General features: G+C 36.2%; 1 protein-coding gene across 5 annotated transcripts in view; it reads right to left on the bottom strand.

The window, feature by feature from the left end:
• Positions 1 to 16244, bottom strand: part of CAMKMT (calmodulin-lysine N-methyltransferase) — a 214443-nt gene that overhangs the window by 35544 nt on the left and 162655 nt on the right. For all 5 annotated transcript variants that reach the window (XR_008436145.1, XM_053972659.1, XM_053972661.1 and 2 more), the window contains exons 4-7: positions 10548 to 10608; positions 7532 to 7586; positions 6417 to 6480; positions 1259 to 1325 (exon numbers count right to left, since the gene is read on the bottom strand). Coding sequence is in view for 4 of the 5 variants with exons in the window: in XM_053972659.1 (XP_053828634.1) it covers positions 1259 to 1325; positions 6417 to 6480; positions 7532 to 7586; positions 10548 to 10608 (247 nt within the window). In the remaining variant the exon portion in view is untranslated. The remainder of the gene's footprint in view (positions 1 to 1258; positions 1326 to 6416; positions 6481 to 7531; positions 7587 to 10547; positions 10609 to 16244) is intronic.

Here is a 16244-nt window from a genome sequence, read left to right as displayed (position 1 = left end):
CTGATTCCATATGCTGAAATACACTCAAATGATCACAAATGACCTTAAGCATTAGATAAATGTAAATGAGGACAGGGTAGAAAATGTGCTTTTGATTGATATCTAAAAGACCAGGTTTGAAGTCTTTGACAAGGGATGAAATCTGAAATCTCACACAAAGTATAGAACAGCTGGAAATCTAAACAAATCTAAGCTTCTGGATGGACATACCACATAGCCTCTCCTCAGCAGAGTGTCTGAGGCTGCTCACAAGAGGTGCTCAGCACATGGAACCTGAAAGACCATTCCTGGGATCCACATGGCCTCTATCTACTTGGCAGGCTCTTATTAGGATGCAGAGATGTATCCCTAACTTATATGCACACTCCCCCTAATGAAGGCAGAATTTTTCTAGCCCTAAGTGCTCACTTAAACTAACTTCTCTACATAGAATGGCTACAAAGGCATAGGATTAAATGATGTGAATGATAGCCATTAAAACCATATGGGTTTAACCCTCTATGTGAATAAGCTTATTCTGCATTAACACTTTGTCTTCCTCAGCCCTTTTTCAGCTTTACTTTTGCCAGTTTTAGAAGGACTGAGTGCTCCTCTGCAATGTGAGTCATCAAAAAAAAAAATTAAATACATAAATAAGAGTGTACTATTTGCTCTTAGGTAACCATTTTCTAATTCTTAACCTTATACCACAAATATGAAGTGCTTTATAATTTACTTTTAAAGTACTGTGAGAGGTGAACACACTGCTCTTGGTTCCCGTACTCCCCATCTGTCTTTGCAGTGACAACATAATAATGATCACACAGACAGGATGACCAAAAAACCTCCCATGGATGTTCCAACATATACCTCAGGGGCAAATGGGATTTGTTGTCACCCTAAATTTTCAGAGCTATTTAAAATGAAATCTGACAGAGATTTAGATATATTCATTCCAAATCTCATTTTCAGTACAACGGGTAGTGTTGACTTTGAAGCAGACAAATTTCAACCATGCACTAAATCATAGACTGAAGAGACATAGCGTAATTTAAAAAAGGAAAGAGAGGGTTTGTCACCAAGGTTAATCATACTGTATTTGCTATTTTTAAAAAATACTTCTAAATTTCTCTCTTTCATCACTTACCTACTTACATATACACATCCGTATGAGCATCAGTAACACAGGTCACACTTTCACACTTTTGCATACATTTCACATCTATATTAATACAGAAGTACATGCAAGAATCAGTAAAAAAGTTTAGTACAGTCTTACCAGCTTGACACCTTCTGAGCCTTAAATACTCCAGCATTTCGGTTTCTTGTGATGATTTCATTTACATCTGTAGTATAACTGTTAAGAATTATATACAAAAGAATTATCTACAAAACTAGAACAATAATAAAAACAATAATAAACCCAACTATTTTCCATTTATAATGCCTTCATAATGTTCTTATCTGTTTGTTCTTCTTTAGTCTGTGCTAAGAGTCAATCTTTTTTCAGAAGCATACATTTTACATTGCTACTCCAGCACATCAGCCATAGATCTCTGCAGCAATTTGCTCTACTTTCCTACTTCTATTTACTCTTTCATTTAAGGAATTTCTAGCCCTGTAGCTATAGAGGGAAGTGAAAAAAAAAGTCTCATGCATCAGATATTTAAAGGCAACTATTTACAAATATAAGAATTACAACCATGGAGAAATGAAATTTTTAAAATCACTAAATGTCCACTCTAGTTTGTGTTCCTGTTCACTGTTATCACTATACCTAATGCTGAGATTTTGGAGGTTTCTGTGTTTTAAGAACCTACCCACAAGAGACACACCTATGTTCTTGGCTCTGTTTTGGTGAAAACAACACACAACAGGAGCACCTTAACCTATAGGCAAAGGAGTTTCTAGTCGATTTTCTTTCTTGAGAACCACCTTAAAAGAGTGGAAAGCAATAAGTGCCCTAGATACAGTAGGGCACTGTACCTCAACAGTACCTCAGCCTTGTGTCTCAGCATCTTGTAGTTTGGAAATTCAAGTCACAAATTTGGGTAGCCATTCAGGCAGGTTAAAGCAAGGGCTGTCAAGGAAAACTTTCAGGGGAAGCTGGGACCAGCCATCTATGGCTAGAAAGATAACCATCATGATCAATCATATGTGGTTAGTGAGAAGCCACTCACTCGGAAAGGAAAAGGTGTAGCAAGTAAGTGAAAACTCTGAGAATATTAATTGCTACTCAGTGTGAATCCATGCATTCCTGAATGGTACACTTTCAAATGTAAATAATTATTTTAAGTGGACTTTTTTGTAAAGATCTAAAAGATTCTTTCTTTTTTTATTTAAGGGATAGGAAATCTGATGCTAATTAGGAGAATGTTTCTAGGTCCACAAAATATGTCAGAACTTTCAAAAGTGCTCTTATAAGAAAACTGAATATGAGGCAGGCTAATTTGAAATATTGCTGATATATCCTTTTCTTTGCTTTGATATATCTTTTTCTTTGCTTTGCTGAAATCACATAATTTGCCTTCCTAATGGAGTTGGGTATTTAAGAAAAGTTATTTCAGGAAAGTATCTATCCAAACACTGGAAAAGACAACTGGTATTTTGTGAAGTAAAAACTAGAAATGGAATGACAGAAAACTGGTTTAAACAAATCTCTGTAGTTTGGATGTGCCTTTTAAATAGTTTCCACGACATGTAATGATGAGTAGGAAATGAATGGTCTACACATGGGCAGCAAAAGGAAGGCATAAATAACTCCATGAGCAGATCATACTACTTTTAAATAGGGGCAGAAATAACATTGTTGATAAATTAGCTACACTGCACTTAAATTATATAACTGAGCAAAACTATTAGTAATGGTTATAAATACATTAACACTCGATTTAAAAAAATAATTTAAGAGCCCATATCTTTGGGCATTCAGGCTAAACATGACCCTTCTAACCTAAATTTCCCCGGACTGTTGAAAGATCCATACACTGTATTTTAATGGCCATTATAGTGCACTGTAACAATGTTTTGTACTACTGATGCTTTCAGACAGTAGTTCAAGTCACCAGTGCATGGTGTGAAACAGAGCTAAGGCAAAAAGTACCCAGCCTCTCTGAAATAGGAGACAATTTTTACTAAAGTGAACCTTATCCTTGGATTTGGAAATGTCAAAGTGAGTAAAGATGCTTCCAGTATTTTGAGAAAATAAAATTTGATGTTCATGACTGACTTATGTCACAGATATAAGCTAAGTTGAAAAATTTGTATCTGAATGCATATCAACCAAAATTACAACAGGGGATGAATCTGATAACTTTGCCCCTGTATATCTCCATTATTCACTTGAAATTCCTATAGTTTTAATCCTAATACTTCCCTTATTTAAATGATACTGAAAGAACTTAGATAAAACACACTAAATTAACAATAAAGTTCTGAACAAGGTGGCAAAAGAAGTAACATCTGTCTTTATTTTATTGATTTTGCAATATAAATGATCTATTGAATCAATTCAAACCTGTTCATGATAAGCAAAAGGAGTTAGAGTGAAGTCTTTTAAACGGTCTACTGACTCAAGCCATAATATCCTTTTTAAAACCTCCATAAGCATCATACATAAGATCATTGATTAATACAAAATATAGCAATATATTTCACAATGAGAGGGTTAGAATGGCAACAATTATTTGATTGATTAATTTGTAAATTTTTTTAAATTTCTAACATTTCAATAGCGAATCCTAATACAGATATTGAAAACATACATAGTGAATACTTCATGTGGCAGTATGAAATGGAGACTAATCAGAAGCATGTCAAAAATCAAAAGAAAAATCAAATCCTCAAAAGCTTGAGATTTCACAAAGCAAAGCTGTTAGTTATGCTCACTGAACAGTGATAGCAACAACAAAAACAACAATAATTATGATGATGTTGATAATACAAAGGCAGATTCTCAGATGCAATGCACTATTGCCAGGTCGATTTTCAATTACATTTCACTGATGTATTCATTTGTTTCTTAATGTGCTCATCTTGCCCATTAAGAATAATTAGCAGGCTTGCTTGGTGATTTCCTGGCTTCTGACAGGGATTTTTTTTCTTTTTTTGTTGACAACCACTTTTACTTTTTGGAAACTAATTTTTGGATATTATAGTATGACTGGCTTGTAATTTAAGCTTCCTAAGAAATTTAAAGGGAAGATGTAAACAGTAATTTAAAACCAAGATTATTTTAATCTATAATACCTACATAAAAAACATAATACTAGACATTAACTATTTCTGAAGAGCAGAATCTAGAAAAGAAAACAGTATTTTATCCCACATGACTTGAATTTGGTATGCTAAACAATCAAAAAATACCATCAGCAATAATAAGAACTAGCAAAAATACATAATTTGTAGCCAGTGGCACTTGGGGTGAATGCTACTTTCAATTGCACCTACAATTCTATCCTGATTTCAGTGAGTCTGGTGAGGCTGAGATAGATCTAAATTTAGCCTAAACTTCTATTATAGCCAGTCACTATAGAAAAAAGTGCAAAAGAAAATTACCGTAAGACAGATCATAAAATTACTACTGAAGTCCATAAACCATATAAAATGCAACAGAAATTTTATTATGTGCACTTTTAAGAATACATTTCACCTACACAGTAAAGTTCTTAGCCTGCTGCACTTTGGCACCCTGCTAATATTAAGCCCATTGTAAAATCCAACACAATAAAAGCACTTTGAATGCTGAGCCTTCTGAGCACCAAATGTTAAAAAAGAAAAATAAATTCCTGTTAGAGCCGTCCACCAATCACTTCCCTGAAAGGGATTCACTGAGTGAATACAGATGAAGACCTCTTGTGAGACTTTTGGGAACAGAAGACGTTTCTAAAATATATTGTGAAAAGCTAAGGTGTGATAATTAGATAATATTAACAGTATCTTTTTCAGGAATAAAAGCACTTTTATTTGTTTAATTCCAAGGACTGAGTGAATATTTTCGCACTTGCTAATTTGCCTTGTTATAAAATACTTCTACATTTCAAAAAAGTTCAGGTATGTTTATGGAATCTGCTATGTAAGACATTTGCTGAGTTGATGATTACTGAGCCCACCTGAAGCTTTTTGTGGGTAAAATGACCTTTTGTTGAATACCTATGCTTCTATACAACATGAGTTTGTTTTGTTAGACTAGTTTTGAAACACTTCTTTTCTCCTACATTTTTTATCTTCATAATGACATGGAAGAAAGATTGGAAGGGTGGTGCTGATTAAAATACACAGAAAAATAAATACTTCCTCCTTAAGACACAAGTCTAACACATTAGAATTTAACAAAATAATAATCCCTGGAAAACAGGTGAGAACTTGCATTTTCAAGAAAAAAGAGACTTTTAGCACGCTTACTTCAAGTTTTAACAGATATGATCTAGGATTGACTGTTTTTAATGCGAAATTGTTCAGGTGTTGTCAGCAGTTATAGTTACCTCAGTTACCTCTGAGAAAGTTTTTTTAAAGGTAGTAGCTAATATTATTGCACTGAAATGTCTCCTTTTTTAACAGGCATCAGCAACTGCAATTTACTGCAAGTACTCACTACGTTAGCTTTCAAATATATATAAATATCAAAAAGAAGTAATTCTGATGCTGCAGTGGCCAAAACCTGATTAATTAGCCTGCCTGAAAATGTAAATGGAAAGATTATCAAGGAACAAAAGCAAATAGATATCTTCCATTTTTTCCTCTCAATTTCTAAGGGCTATTAGTATTCACCAAATATATCTGTTCTTGTTCTGTGCTGATATTTAATGTGGCCACAAATTATGCTCACTCATTCTCTTGCTTAACCCAAGTCCAGTTCAATTTTATGAACTATCTGTTCATATTAGAAGGGCATAATAGCAATTTCTTCTAATATAAGAAATACAATAAAATACTTCCTACAAGGGACAGAGGAGTTTTGCAATCTTACATCAAGAGAAATAATGATAAATTGGTAATTGATTAAGCAGACTAAATGGGTAATTTGTAGGCAGTTAAAACTTAGCAGCAGCAATGAAACATTTCAACATACACTGGAAAAGCTCTGAAAATATATGAATGCTGAGTATGCTTTAAGGGGCTAGTATCTGAAAGTAGGGGAAAAAAATCTAGCTCTTATGCAAAACAGAGCTCAAAACAGATACTCAACCATGAGGCAAATATTTACTACTGTACCTGCTCTATACCAACATGTGCATTTTTAATTAATGTGGAAAATGTGGCATTTATTATGAGGATAGCTGCTGCTCTATTCAAGATATTCCACATCTGTTTTTTAATTACTCATGTGGGGACTTCTTCTTAATATGCCCCATGCTGTCTGTCTTTATATCAATTGTTACTCAGCCAGTAAAAAGGAATGAGCACAACAAACCAGTTTTCTATCTGAATAAGGATACTTTTGATGGCCTTTTCATTTCCATCAGTTAACAGAACTTCTTTGACATCTGCAGAAATAGCAACCTGAAAAAAAGAGCACAGCAAACAATGAGCAAATATGCTTGTCTGTGTGGAAGTGAAGACAGGAGTGACAAGCCTTCAGTATCATGCTTCCTCACCTATTTCTCTGTAACAATCTTCAATCTTTTTTCATTTTATGTCTGCATTATTTTAATCATTCAATCAAATCAGTCAATACTTTTATCATTCCATTTGCGGGAGCCTCTATCTTGCTATCATTCTGTTCCGTAATTGCATTGTGACAGCCGATGATGGTATTCTGAGAGGCTTTCATTTGCGGGCTTCTGTTTATCTAGTAGAGCCATCATACAAGGCTGTCACTCTGCCTTTCAGCTTGCTTCTGTCTGACTGCCTGATGCCCTTCATATAACTTTGCATTGCAGGCAGATGGCTTTGTAAGGGTAATTTTTTTGTGAGCTTTGACATGCTCGCACATTGGGCTGTAACCTCGACACATTGTATAAGAGCGACAGGTTTGTCAAATGCCAATCAGTGTAACAATATGCTTTTATTTGTAGAGACATAAAAACTTGTCTAATGCACTGCACTGCTACATAATATCTCCTGAATACATGACTCAGAACCCAGAGAATGGTGAACGACTCTCCTGAATGGCCAATCTAATTCAAAAGAATCTAATTACCGAGAGCTCTGGATCATGTTTGTTGGTGTAATAATGCAGGCAAAACATTAGCAGCTATATCATGGTGCTCCAACTGTGATTCGCCAGGCTATTCCTGTATCTTAGCAAATGGGACTATAATCTGAAAAAAAAAAAAGCTTCGGCTATGGCAATGAAAGACAGACCGTACGTGGCCTGGAATGTCACAACAAAAGATATTGACTACACCGAGGTAAAATGTTTCTGCTCATCGAGGCAACCATAAAATCAATATGATACGAAAGCAAGTCAATCTAGAAGGTCTCTCAAGACTCTGCAGCTTGACCGCAGCTGAGGCTGTTGACAGTTCTCTGACCCAGCAGTTGGAGGCACTGGAACATTTTTCCTTTTGTTTCTTCGTCTGAATGGGATTGGAATTGAGAAAAGACCTACCATGAGCCCAGCCAAGCATGTCATGCCACCCCCTAGCTCACACACAGCAAGGTCCCTGAAAGAGAGAAAGGAAATGGTAGAACCCATACAAATTAGATGAAAATGGTCAGAGAGACATATATGTTACAAGAACAAATTGCCATCTGCAGTAAGAACTGAGCTACCAGGAAGTTGTAGAGACATGACTAGGCTACCTCATGTCGTTTTGCGTTTTAAAAATAATTATGAAATAGAAAAGTCACAAAGCAGGCAAATCAGTGGGGGTTCCCTCATTAGTGTTCAGTGCAACATTACCACCGCTGAGCTGAAAAATCTGAGAAGGTTCCCTTTTTTCCCTTGTCAATGGCTCTGTCTTTTAGAACTAAACTAGCTAGAGTAGCGAAAGATAATTGTTAGGAAAGGATAACAATGTTAATCCACATTCATTCTTGCAAAAACAGCTAGAGAAGTAAATGGGGAAATTAATATTATTTATATATCTCTCCATACAGTTATGCCTAAAAGCCTTTTTATATTAAAAAGAGAGAAGTTTTAAAGCAAGCCGTATACCACAAAATAATTGCACACTAAGAAATCTGATCCTTCAATTAGCACTTAAAACTGCAAGTGACCTACAAACAATGCTGTTATGAACAACGATGGGAACAGCAAACGGTTAAGCCTCAGAAAACTAAACGAAGTTAGTGTCAAGAGCCTAAACTGAGCCCGATCAAAGGGCTGAATACATGGTCTAAAAGGCTGCTTTTAACTTAGACCATACTGTGCTGTTATTAAGACGTGCATGTGAAATATAATTTGGCGCGGAGAGTGTGCCGGATGGGAGCTTGCAGGGGGAGCCATAAAGAATGTCCTCCAGAGCCATGGCCTGCCCCAGGAGGGGAGGAGGGAGGGATGCTGACCCTGCATCGAAACTGTGTGTGAAGCAGTGTCTGGGGCAAGGCAGAGCCTCAGCTTAGGAACATGCTGCTTTATAGTAAAATCTGCGGCAACTGTTACAGCTGGCAGGAACATTCCCATTGAGACACTTCTGACAGGCAGAAAATGGAATTTTAGCTTAACTGTTTGGTTGAGTCTGGTTTTGGGGGGGGGTTTTGGTTGCTCTTTTTTGGTGCACCTTTTCTTCTCCCCTAAAACATTAACATCTGAAAGTCTATTTTTATCTGAAAGGGTCACCTCCCTACTCACTCACCAGTGATATTTAGGAAGAGTATCTAGGATGCCATATCAGTATCAGTATAAAGATGCTGATATTTTGTTCACTGAGGCGAGCGGACTAGGCTGTATGACTGTATAATAATGCTCACTGTCTGGATGGGTTAGATTTATTTTTCTTAAACACCACAATTTTTATTTGAAAAAAGTCTAGTTGTCCTATGTAATCAAAATGAGACAAAAGAAAGACATACCTTGGAGGAACAAGCTGTGCATAAACCCAGTAAGAATATAAAACAAATATGGGGAAATTTGCAATTTGGAATTTTAAACAGAATGATTATTGGGTTTTACTCAAATAAGTTTTAGTTTTTCTAAACCAAGTGTATTATATATTAAAACTTTATAAATGTCGTTATATATAAGGCTTACAAGGCACTTACTCCTCTATAAGAATCATACTTACTGAAATAAACACGGAAAGTATCCAGTGTAAGGCTTTTAGTGCATTTTGAACCATATTGCAAAGTAAATGAGCATACACATACACACAAAAATTTATGCATATGAAATTTATTTCAGTGCAAATTCCCTTACTAGCAAGTTTTAAAAGTTGTATCTGTCTCTCAGGCAATATATAGTGACATTTATAAATGAGAATTAACATAAGAAACTCTACTCTGAGAGTAGAGAGAAGGGCATAATCCTGAGAAATCAGGATGTGAAACTGTCCATTTACCCCATGGAAGTTTTACTGATTGTTGTGTCTGAGTATCACAGCTTGCATACCAAAACTAGGAAAACACCCTCTGAGTGAGCAGCACATGAGGTTTGCTGTGAGGAGCCCTGGAGAAGAAGTAGAGCATATAAGCATGGGGCCAGACAGCAAAGTGCTACAGGGACATCTCACTACACCAGCAGAAGGCACACAACCAATCTGGGAGGAAGGAGCAGGGGCTGTCAGATCAGGCGTATGAGCTGCCCCCTCAATGGGCTGCACTTTGTTCAGGTGGTGGATGGAGTAGGAACGAGGCTTTATGGACCAGGGCATACTTTGGTGCCAAGTCTTTGATTACAGATAGGAGTCTAAGCAAGTTGCTCATTTGATACAAGGGGCAGGGACTTACAGTTTGGTCTTCCTGATTTTACTCAACACCACATTTACACAGACTGGGATTTCGTATACTCTAAGCTGGTTTACTTGGTATTTGCCTTACACCCTCATGCAGAACGGAATTTATGCCTCCAAATGCATTGTTATAATAGCTTTTTTTGCACCCTATTCATCCTCCAGACAATGAAACTTCAAGGATTTCCAAGTGCAAATCTCAGTATAGTCAGGGGAAAGGAAAGCAGACACAGGATGGATTTTATATTTAGATGTTCCTGTTGGAGCCTTGATAGTTGACTTCTACAAGTTTGGAATAAAAGTGAAGGATGTTTCAAAACTATTTCACAACACTTAAAAACAGGTGCAAATTCCTCTTACTATATGCAGTGATTTTAATGTATTTCATCAGATAATATTTTGCTTGCTTTTGCAACAGATGTCAGTTTAAAGAATATCTTATTTTTCCTGACCTTCACAATCAGCACTGATCGATTGGAGCTTCACTTTTGTTTCCCAAAATCAAAGTGAAATAAAACGCCTTGAGAGGAAATCAAAAGTCTTTGACATATAGCAGAAAGCTTGCTGTGCAATATTAGTACCCAAAGGCAGCTCAGAATTCTTTGTTAAGAGCAACATGCTTTCACCTTGAACATTTTAAATTTAATCTGAAGACTTAAATCATAGCAATCTTTACCATGCAGATACAATAAAACGAAGAGATTCGAAAATATCTTTTTATGTTTAACTCTGTACCTGAATATTTCATTATGCTTTAGGCAGTAGTAAGCCAGCACTTCTTCAGATGGCCAGAGACCTATAAAACAAAGATATTTGCCTTCTTAGAACAGATTTTTTCTGGTCTAAAATAATATTTGAATGCATATTACCATTTGCAGACCTCTACCCACTGTTTTATTTTCTATATTTGCCATAATAACATGGAATAAAGAAAAATAGAAAGAAGACCTAGGATTTAAGCACTGGAATTGAGTATTTCATAGATTTCATCACAACTAATGATCAGAAATTTATAGATACATGCACACACACATAAACATACTCATATATTGACACATATACATGCAATACTCAAGACTTTAAAAGTCATATAAAATTTAATTCACTTGGGCATTCACATGAACATCAACCTGTTTGTACCAGGCCAGATGAAAGGCCGACTTTGCCTTGTCCCCTGTTTCCAACAGGGGAGAGGAGCCCTCTAGTTTTTCATTAACTACATCATCATCATCATCATCATCATCATCCTCATCATCATCCTACAGTCATTCAATTTCTTTCCCCCCTTTTTTTTTTTTTTTTTAATTTAGCTCCTTTTCTCTTAGTTTGCATTAGGTCAGGCTCCAGTCTGACTGTGAGACTGACCAGCAGTACATGCTAAGGACAAATCCAGAACTAGGGCAATAAAAGTGTGATTTCTAGTTGTGGCTCAAGAAATTCAGAAGAAGGAAGAGAGGAAATACAAGTGCTAAGTTCTTCTTAACAGGCATTGAAGGATTTTTCTGGTTGTTCTGTGGTAAACTTTCCAGAGTTGCACCAGGAAGCACCACAGTTTCACCCTGCTGTACAAACAAACCCCTCCTCTCTCTTTTATACTTGCTTCCCTGCCATTTGCATTTGAATTCCCCTAGTTCTGCTACAGAAATATCCAGGAGCAATCACACTTTCTTCACCTAATCTGTATTACTTATGAATTCATTAGCTTCCATCATAAAACTTACACTGGTCATCATCAATATTGACAACTACTTGGAGGCTTCCATGTAAATTTATTTCTTCAAAACCAGTCTCATGAAACTGGCTGTTTTGCCAGACCAGTTTCCCACCTGACTGGGATGTCCAACAGAAGTGCTGTGGCCCATGGAGAGGGCAGCACAGGTCCTGTGTGCCTTGAATGCTCTCCTGCAGGCACCAGACTTCATTGCTAGAGCAGGCCTGAGGAAACCAGACTCATACTCAGGAATTTGAGTTGTGTCTGCAAAGGTTCCCAAAGTTAAAGGAGGAAGAATCAAAGGCATAAGCAGCTGAATTATAGCTGTATGTGTTTTTCATCTGGGGTTGCTTAGCAATGAAAAACCATGTTTATGTGTCTGTCCACAGGTAAAATCCAGAGTTGACTTCCCCCCTCCACCAACACACGAGATTAAAAATTAAGACACAAACTTCATCTTATGATCTACAGACATTTCAATGGTCCCAGTAAACTTATTTGACATATAGAGCATCTTTTAGATATTTCTAGACAAGTAAGCTGCATGGAATTCAACTTACTTGTCTAGAAATATCCTTTAGACCATTTTTACCATATTTTGTTCTCAAGGCTATAAACACCACTACATTTTTAATAGAACCAGAAGTTTGGGAGAAAAACTGTCATCCTTTAAATCACTTAAAGCCTGACTGAAACCATCATCAATGTAATTCATCCTTTCCATCCAGTAAGTATCCTGAACTACCCTTACTCCTAGTGAGAAATAATGAAAATGTAAAAACATCTTGACTGCATGCAAATCACGCAAAAGCCAAGACAGGATTTGTCCAAAACTTTGTATATAACTTTTGTATTAAAAAGATATTTAAAGGGAAAAAATAGAATGATGATACATACGTATGACAAAACTACTAATGCAATACTTGCATTTGTCCTGTTTATGACAGTTCAGTCTAATCAGGTGTTTTTGAATGTGCTATTTTGCTTAGACTTGCTAAGGGTTAAAATAAAATACTCATACAAGAATATCCATTCTTTACTGAAACATACACTAAGAATTGTACAGGGTTTTTCATCTCCCTTTGAGCATTTCAATGCTTTTGGGCACTAAAATATGCTAAAATGACAAATTTTGCAATAAATATAATGACTGTTTAAATATTTTAGTGTGTAACATAAAGAATGTTTCAGTTTGCAATGACTGGTGTATACTCAAGCAATAAAAGTTTTTTTTAATATTTAGTGAAGACATGGCTAATTTAACACCATTTATAATACTTATATCTCACATTACAGAAACCCTTACATCCACAAACATAAAAAACTGAGACCCTTTTATAGCAAACTTCTAGCCTGAGTGAATTTTAAAAATACTAGTCAATTGTAGTAAACATCCTTCAACATCTGACTTTTCAGTACCCTCAGTCAAATGTCTCTCACTTTTCTGCAGTTATTATTGAGAGGGCACTTTGAATGGTGTCACTGAATCTTTTCTGAGGGGTCACCGTTCCTTCCCCTGCTACCATTACAATGTTGATACTGGCTGGAACTGCAGGTGTATCAGATAGCTCTGTGCTGAGAGAAGGGTGAAGCACCTTTACAAAGACAATTCTCTTCTTTAGGAGATGCCAGCAACGTGCACAGCTCTCCTTCCCACTGCCTTCCCCCACAGGGAAGGAAGGATCACCTTAGCAATGGTGCAAGCATCTGGAAGCTAAAGAAGCAGGAGTCAGGAGGCCTTTCATGAATAAGTGTGGAAGCACACAGTGCTCCCAGCTAAGCCAAGAAGCCAGATGCCAGGATACCAGTGTTAATTTTAGTGAAAGGAAAAGTTTCACGTGCCTGAACAGGTAGGTAAGCTTCTTTACCTTCAAAATAGGGATAAGCTTAAAGATCCATGTGGAAGAGTTTGCGTTCTGTCTTCTTCCTCCTCACTCTGACCTACATTCACCAACACAATGACCTACATTTTGAAGTTGCAAGTATAAGAAAGATAGTTCTGCTTCTATTAGAAAACATACAGCTGTAATGCAGCAATGCAGAATTCCTATGAATTAACAACTACTACTATGTTGTGAAAAGCATAATTTATTTCCTGCAAACACATACATATGGATATGGATTAAGTTTCCTAAAATAATTCTTTCATATTTAAAATAAAATTATTCGCATTTTGATTTCTGAATTTGATTATAAATACACAACATTGGATTCTAACTATTTACATGTACAATTACTTACATGATAGCAAACTATTTACAGATGGATAGGCAAAAGAATATCAAAAGACCCCCCAAATGGTGCTTCTCTTTTCAAGGCTATAAATATTCTTCAAGTCCTAGACAGAGGGTCTAAAAAATCTCACTGTATGGTGAAACAGAGAAACAAGAGTTTCTTTTTGCAAAAATAAATATTTTGTGACATTTACTGGAGGTTTTAAAACTCTTTATCACATTGATAACTACAACTTGAAACAGAGAATAATTGCCAGAAAGCATTGGAATCTCTGTTGAAACATATGAAAAAATTAAGTTGCACTGATGTTCAAAGAAGACCCTCAAGTATGGGCATGTCTGAAGACATGGGACAGAGACAGAGCTCATGCTTGCCCACATTTCACCACTAGGATGAGCAGGCTTCTTACTACAAATGCCATTAGAAAGATGATGTCTACTTCCAGACAGATTTATGATACGTATTACAGTAGAAGAAGTAGAAAAATAATATCATTAAATTGTACAATGGTGAATAGAGAAATGCTACAAATGCACCACAGCCATACAAAATGCAGGCATTCCTATAGCACTTGTCATCATATCATAAAATGTCACCACAGCAATGGAGTCTTCCTCACAAGAACTTGATGATATAATGAATTTCTACTACCTCAAGTTTGCACATCAGGAACCAAAGTAAGAGATAGGGACAGATTAAGTTACTTAGACACACAGAATGAAATTATGTGAAGACCAAGAAAAATAACCCAAGTCATCCTTGTAACAAAGAAACAGTACCCAAGCTCTTCCTACAGAGGAACAACACTAAAAAAAAAAATCATAATAATGGAAAGAACCATAACTTAAGTTGGTTTTATCACTTTCGTAATGCTTGCTATTGGAAAGTGGCAGGTCTTTCTGCACTAGTCATGGCACAATAGCTTCTTAAAGCAGCCTTCAAGCCACGTGGACTAAGCCACGTATAGGCAATCATTTGAGGATGTTGTGTTTTAACATTCAGCTAGAGCACGAGTCCAAAGCTACACAAAGCCTGTGCTTCTTCTGCAACAAATCTAAAAATGCTGAATACTCTGATAGTACAGAAATTTGTCTACCAGAAATAAATTATCCAGTATTGAAAAAAAAAAAAAAGTTTCTCTCCTGTTGCTTTTTACCACATATTTTACACAATGCTGTCAACCTTTGGATAACAAATATTGAGATGTGATGTGAAGTTCTTAAAGAACATCATGTCAGTAGAAAAGAATTTTGAGACGTGTATTCTTAAGAAAGACACCTGACTATTGGAGCTATTACGTCTCAGCAGTGCTCCACAGGTACAAAGAAATCACGGTAACTACTGATTATTTTAACTGAGATAGTGCAAGATTAGTGGAACTCTCCTCTACTGTCTGCCAGCACTACAAACAGGAAACATAGGGACAAGTGAAGGTGACAGGTGAGCTGTCCCTGAGAGCTCTGAGTAGGAGGTATAAAGCTGTCCTACATGTGCTTAAGTCATGCTAGCAGATTAAGAAGTTACTTTCAAAGATAAGCCAAACTGAAAGTATTTTCACATTTCCCTAGTACTTCTCAAAGCCACATGTACAGATGTCTGATCTCAACACTCAAATTTTGTCTTTTATTTGCACTATTAAACTACGAGATGTCTTCCTATTCATTTGAAGTCTCAAGTAAATTTTGTACAAATCCTATCTTTACCCTCAAAAGTAAAGACAATTTAAATTTGAAAAGTCAGTCACTTTCCTCATATGAATATACTCAAAAAGATATTTTTTCTAGTATGCCCTGATTCTTGACTACATGAAATCACCTTATTTGCTTTAATAGTCATCAAAGTGAGAGGAAAAAAAAAGCATTTGTGGGCAAAGTGATGAATAATGTCACAAAAGTCATACCAACAACTGCAGTGAGCAATGATGAACTGCTTTCTGACTCTAAGTAAGGCACTTTTTATCCTTCCACACCGAGACACATGGTCAGTGGAGAGCAGAAAAATCTTTAGCACTACAATAGACTGTGCAGAGGTGTTAAATTAATGGCCTGTCCGGACAGGCAATTATTCCCTATCACTTCTGCTAAAAGACTGTAGAGAAGATGGAAAATCCCCAAAACGAAGATTTACTGGAAAAATCTATTCTAGGAATATAAAATAAGGAATTATGGGATCTTAAAATAAGGGTCTTCCATTCTTAGAGTATTATATCATTGTACCCTAACATTACAGTATCAAACCTTATTTTCTACTATGTGACTGTATTCAAGTCACATTGGAAGGTAAGTTTGATAATTTTATCCTGGTTAGTTTTTCTGTGGATCACCACCACCGTGCACAGCAAGAAGCACAGTCCATCTGCTGAGGGTAAGCAGATCTGAGGGCAATACATCTGTTGAAGATGTAAGAGAGCAAAAGGATCAAAATCAAGGTTCAACAGCACAGTACTTAGGAGCGAATTTCAAAATTAAACTCTAACCAATATTATG

Source organism: Vidua macroura, chromosome 3 (assembly GCF_024509145.1).
Source record: "Vidua macroura isolate BioBank_ID:100142 chromosome 3, ASM2450914v1, whole genome shotgun sequence".
Classification (NCBI taxonomy): domain Eukaryota; kingdom Metazoa; phylum Chordata; class Aves; order Passeriformes; family Viduidae; genus Vidua; species Vidua macroura.
This window is presented reverse-complemented; position numbering and strand designations above follow the sequence as displayed.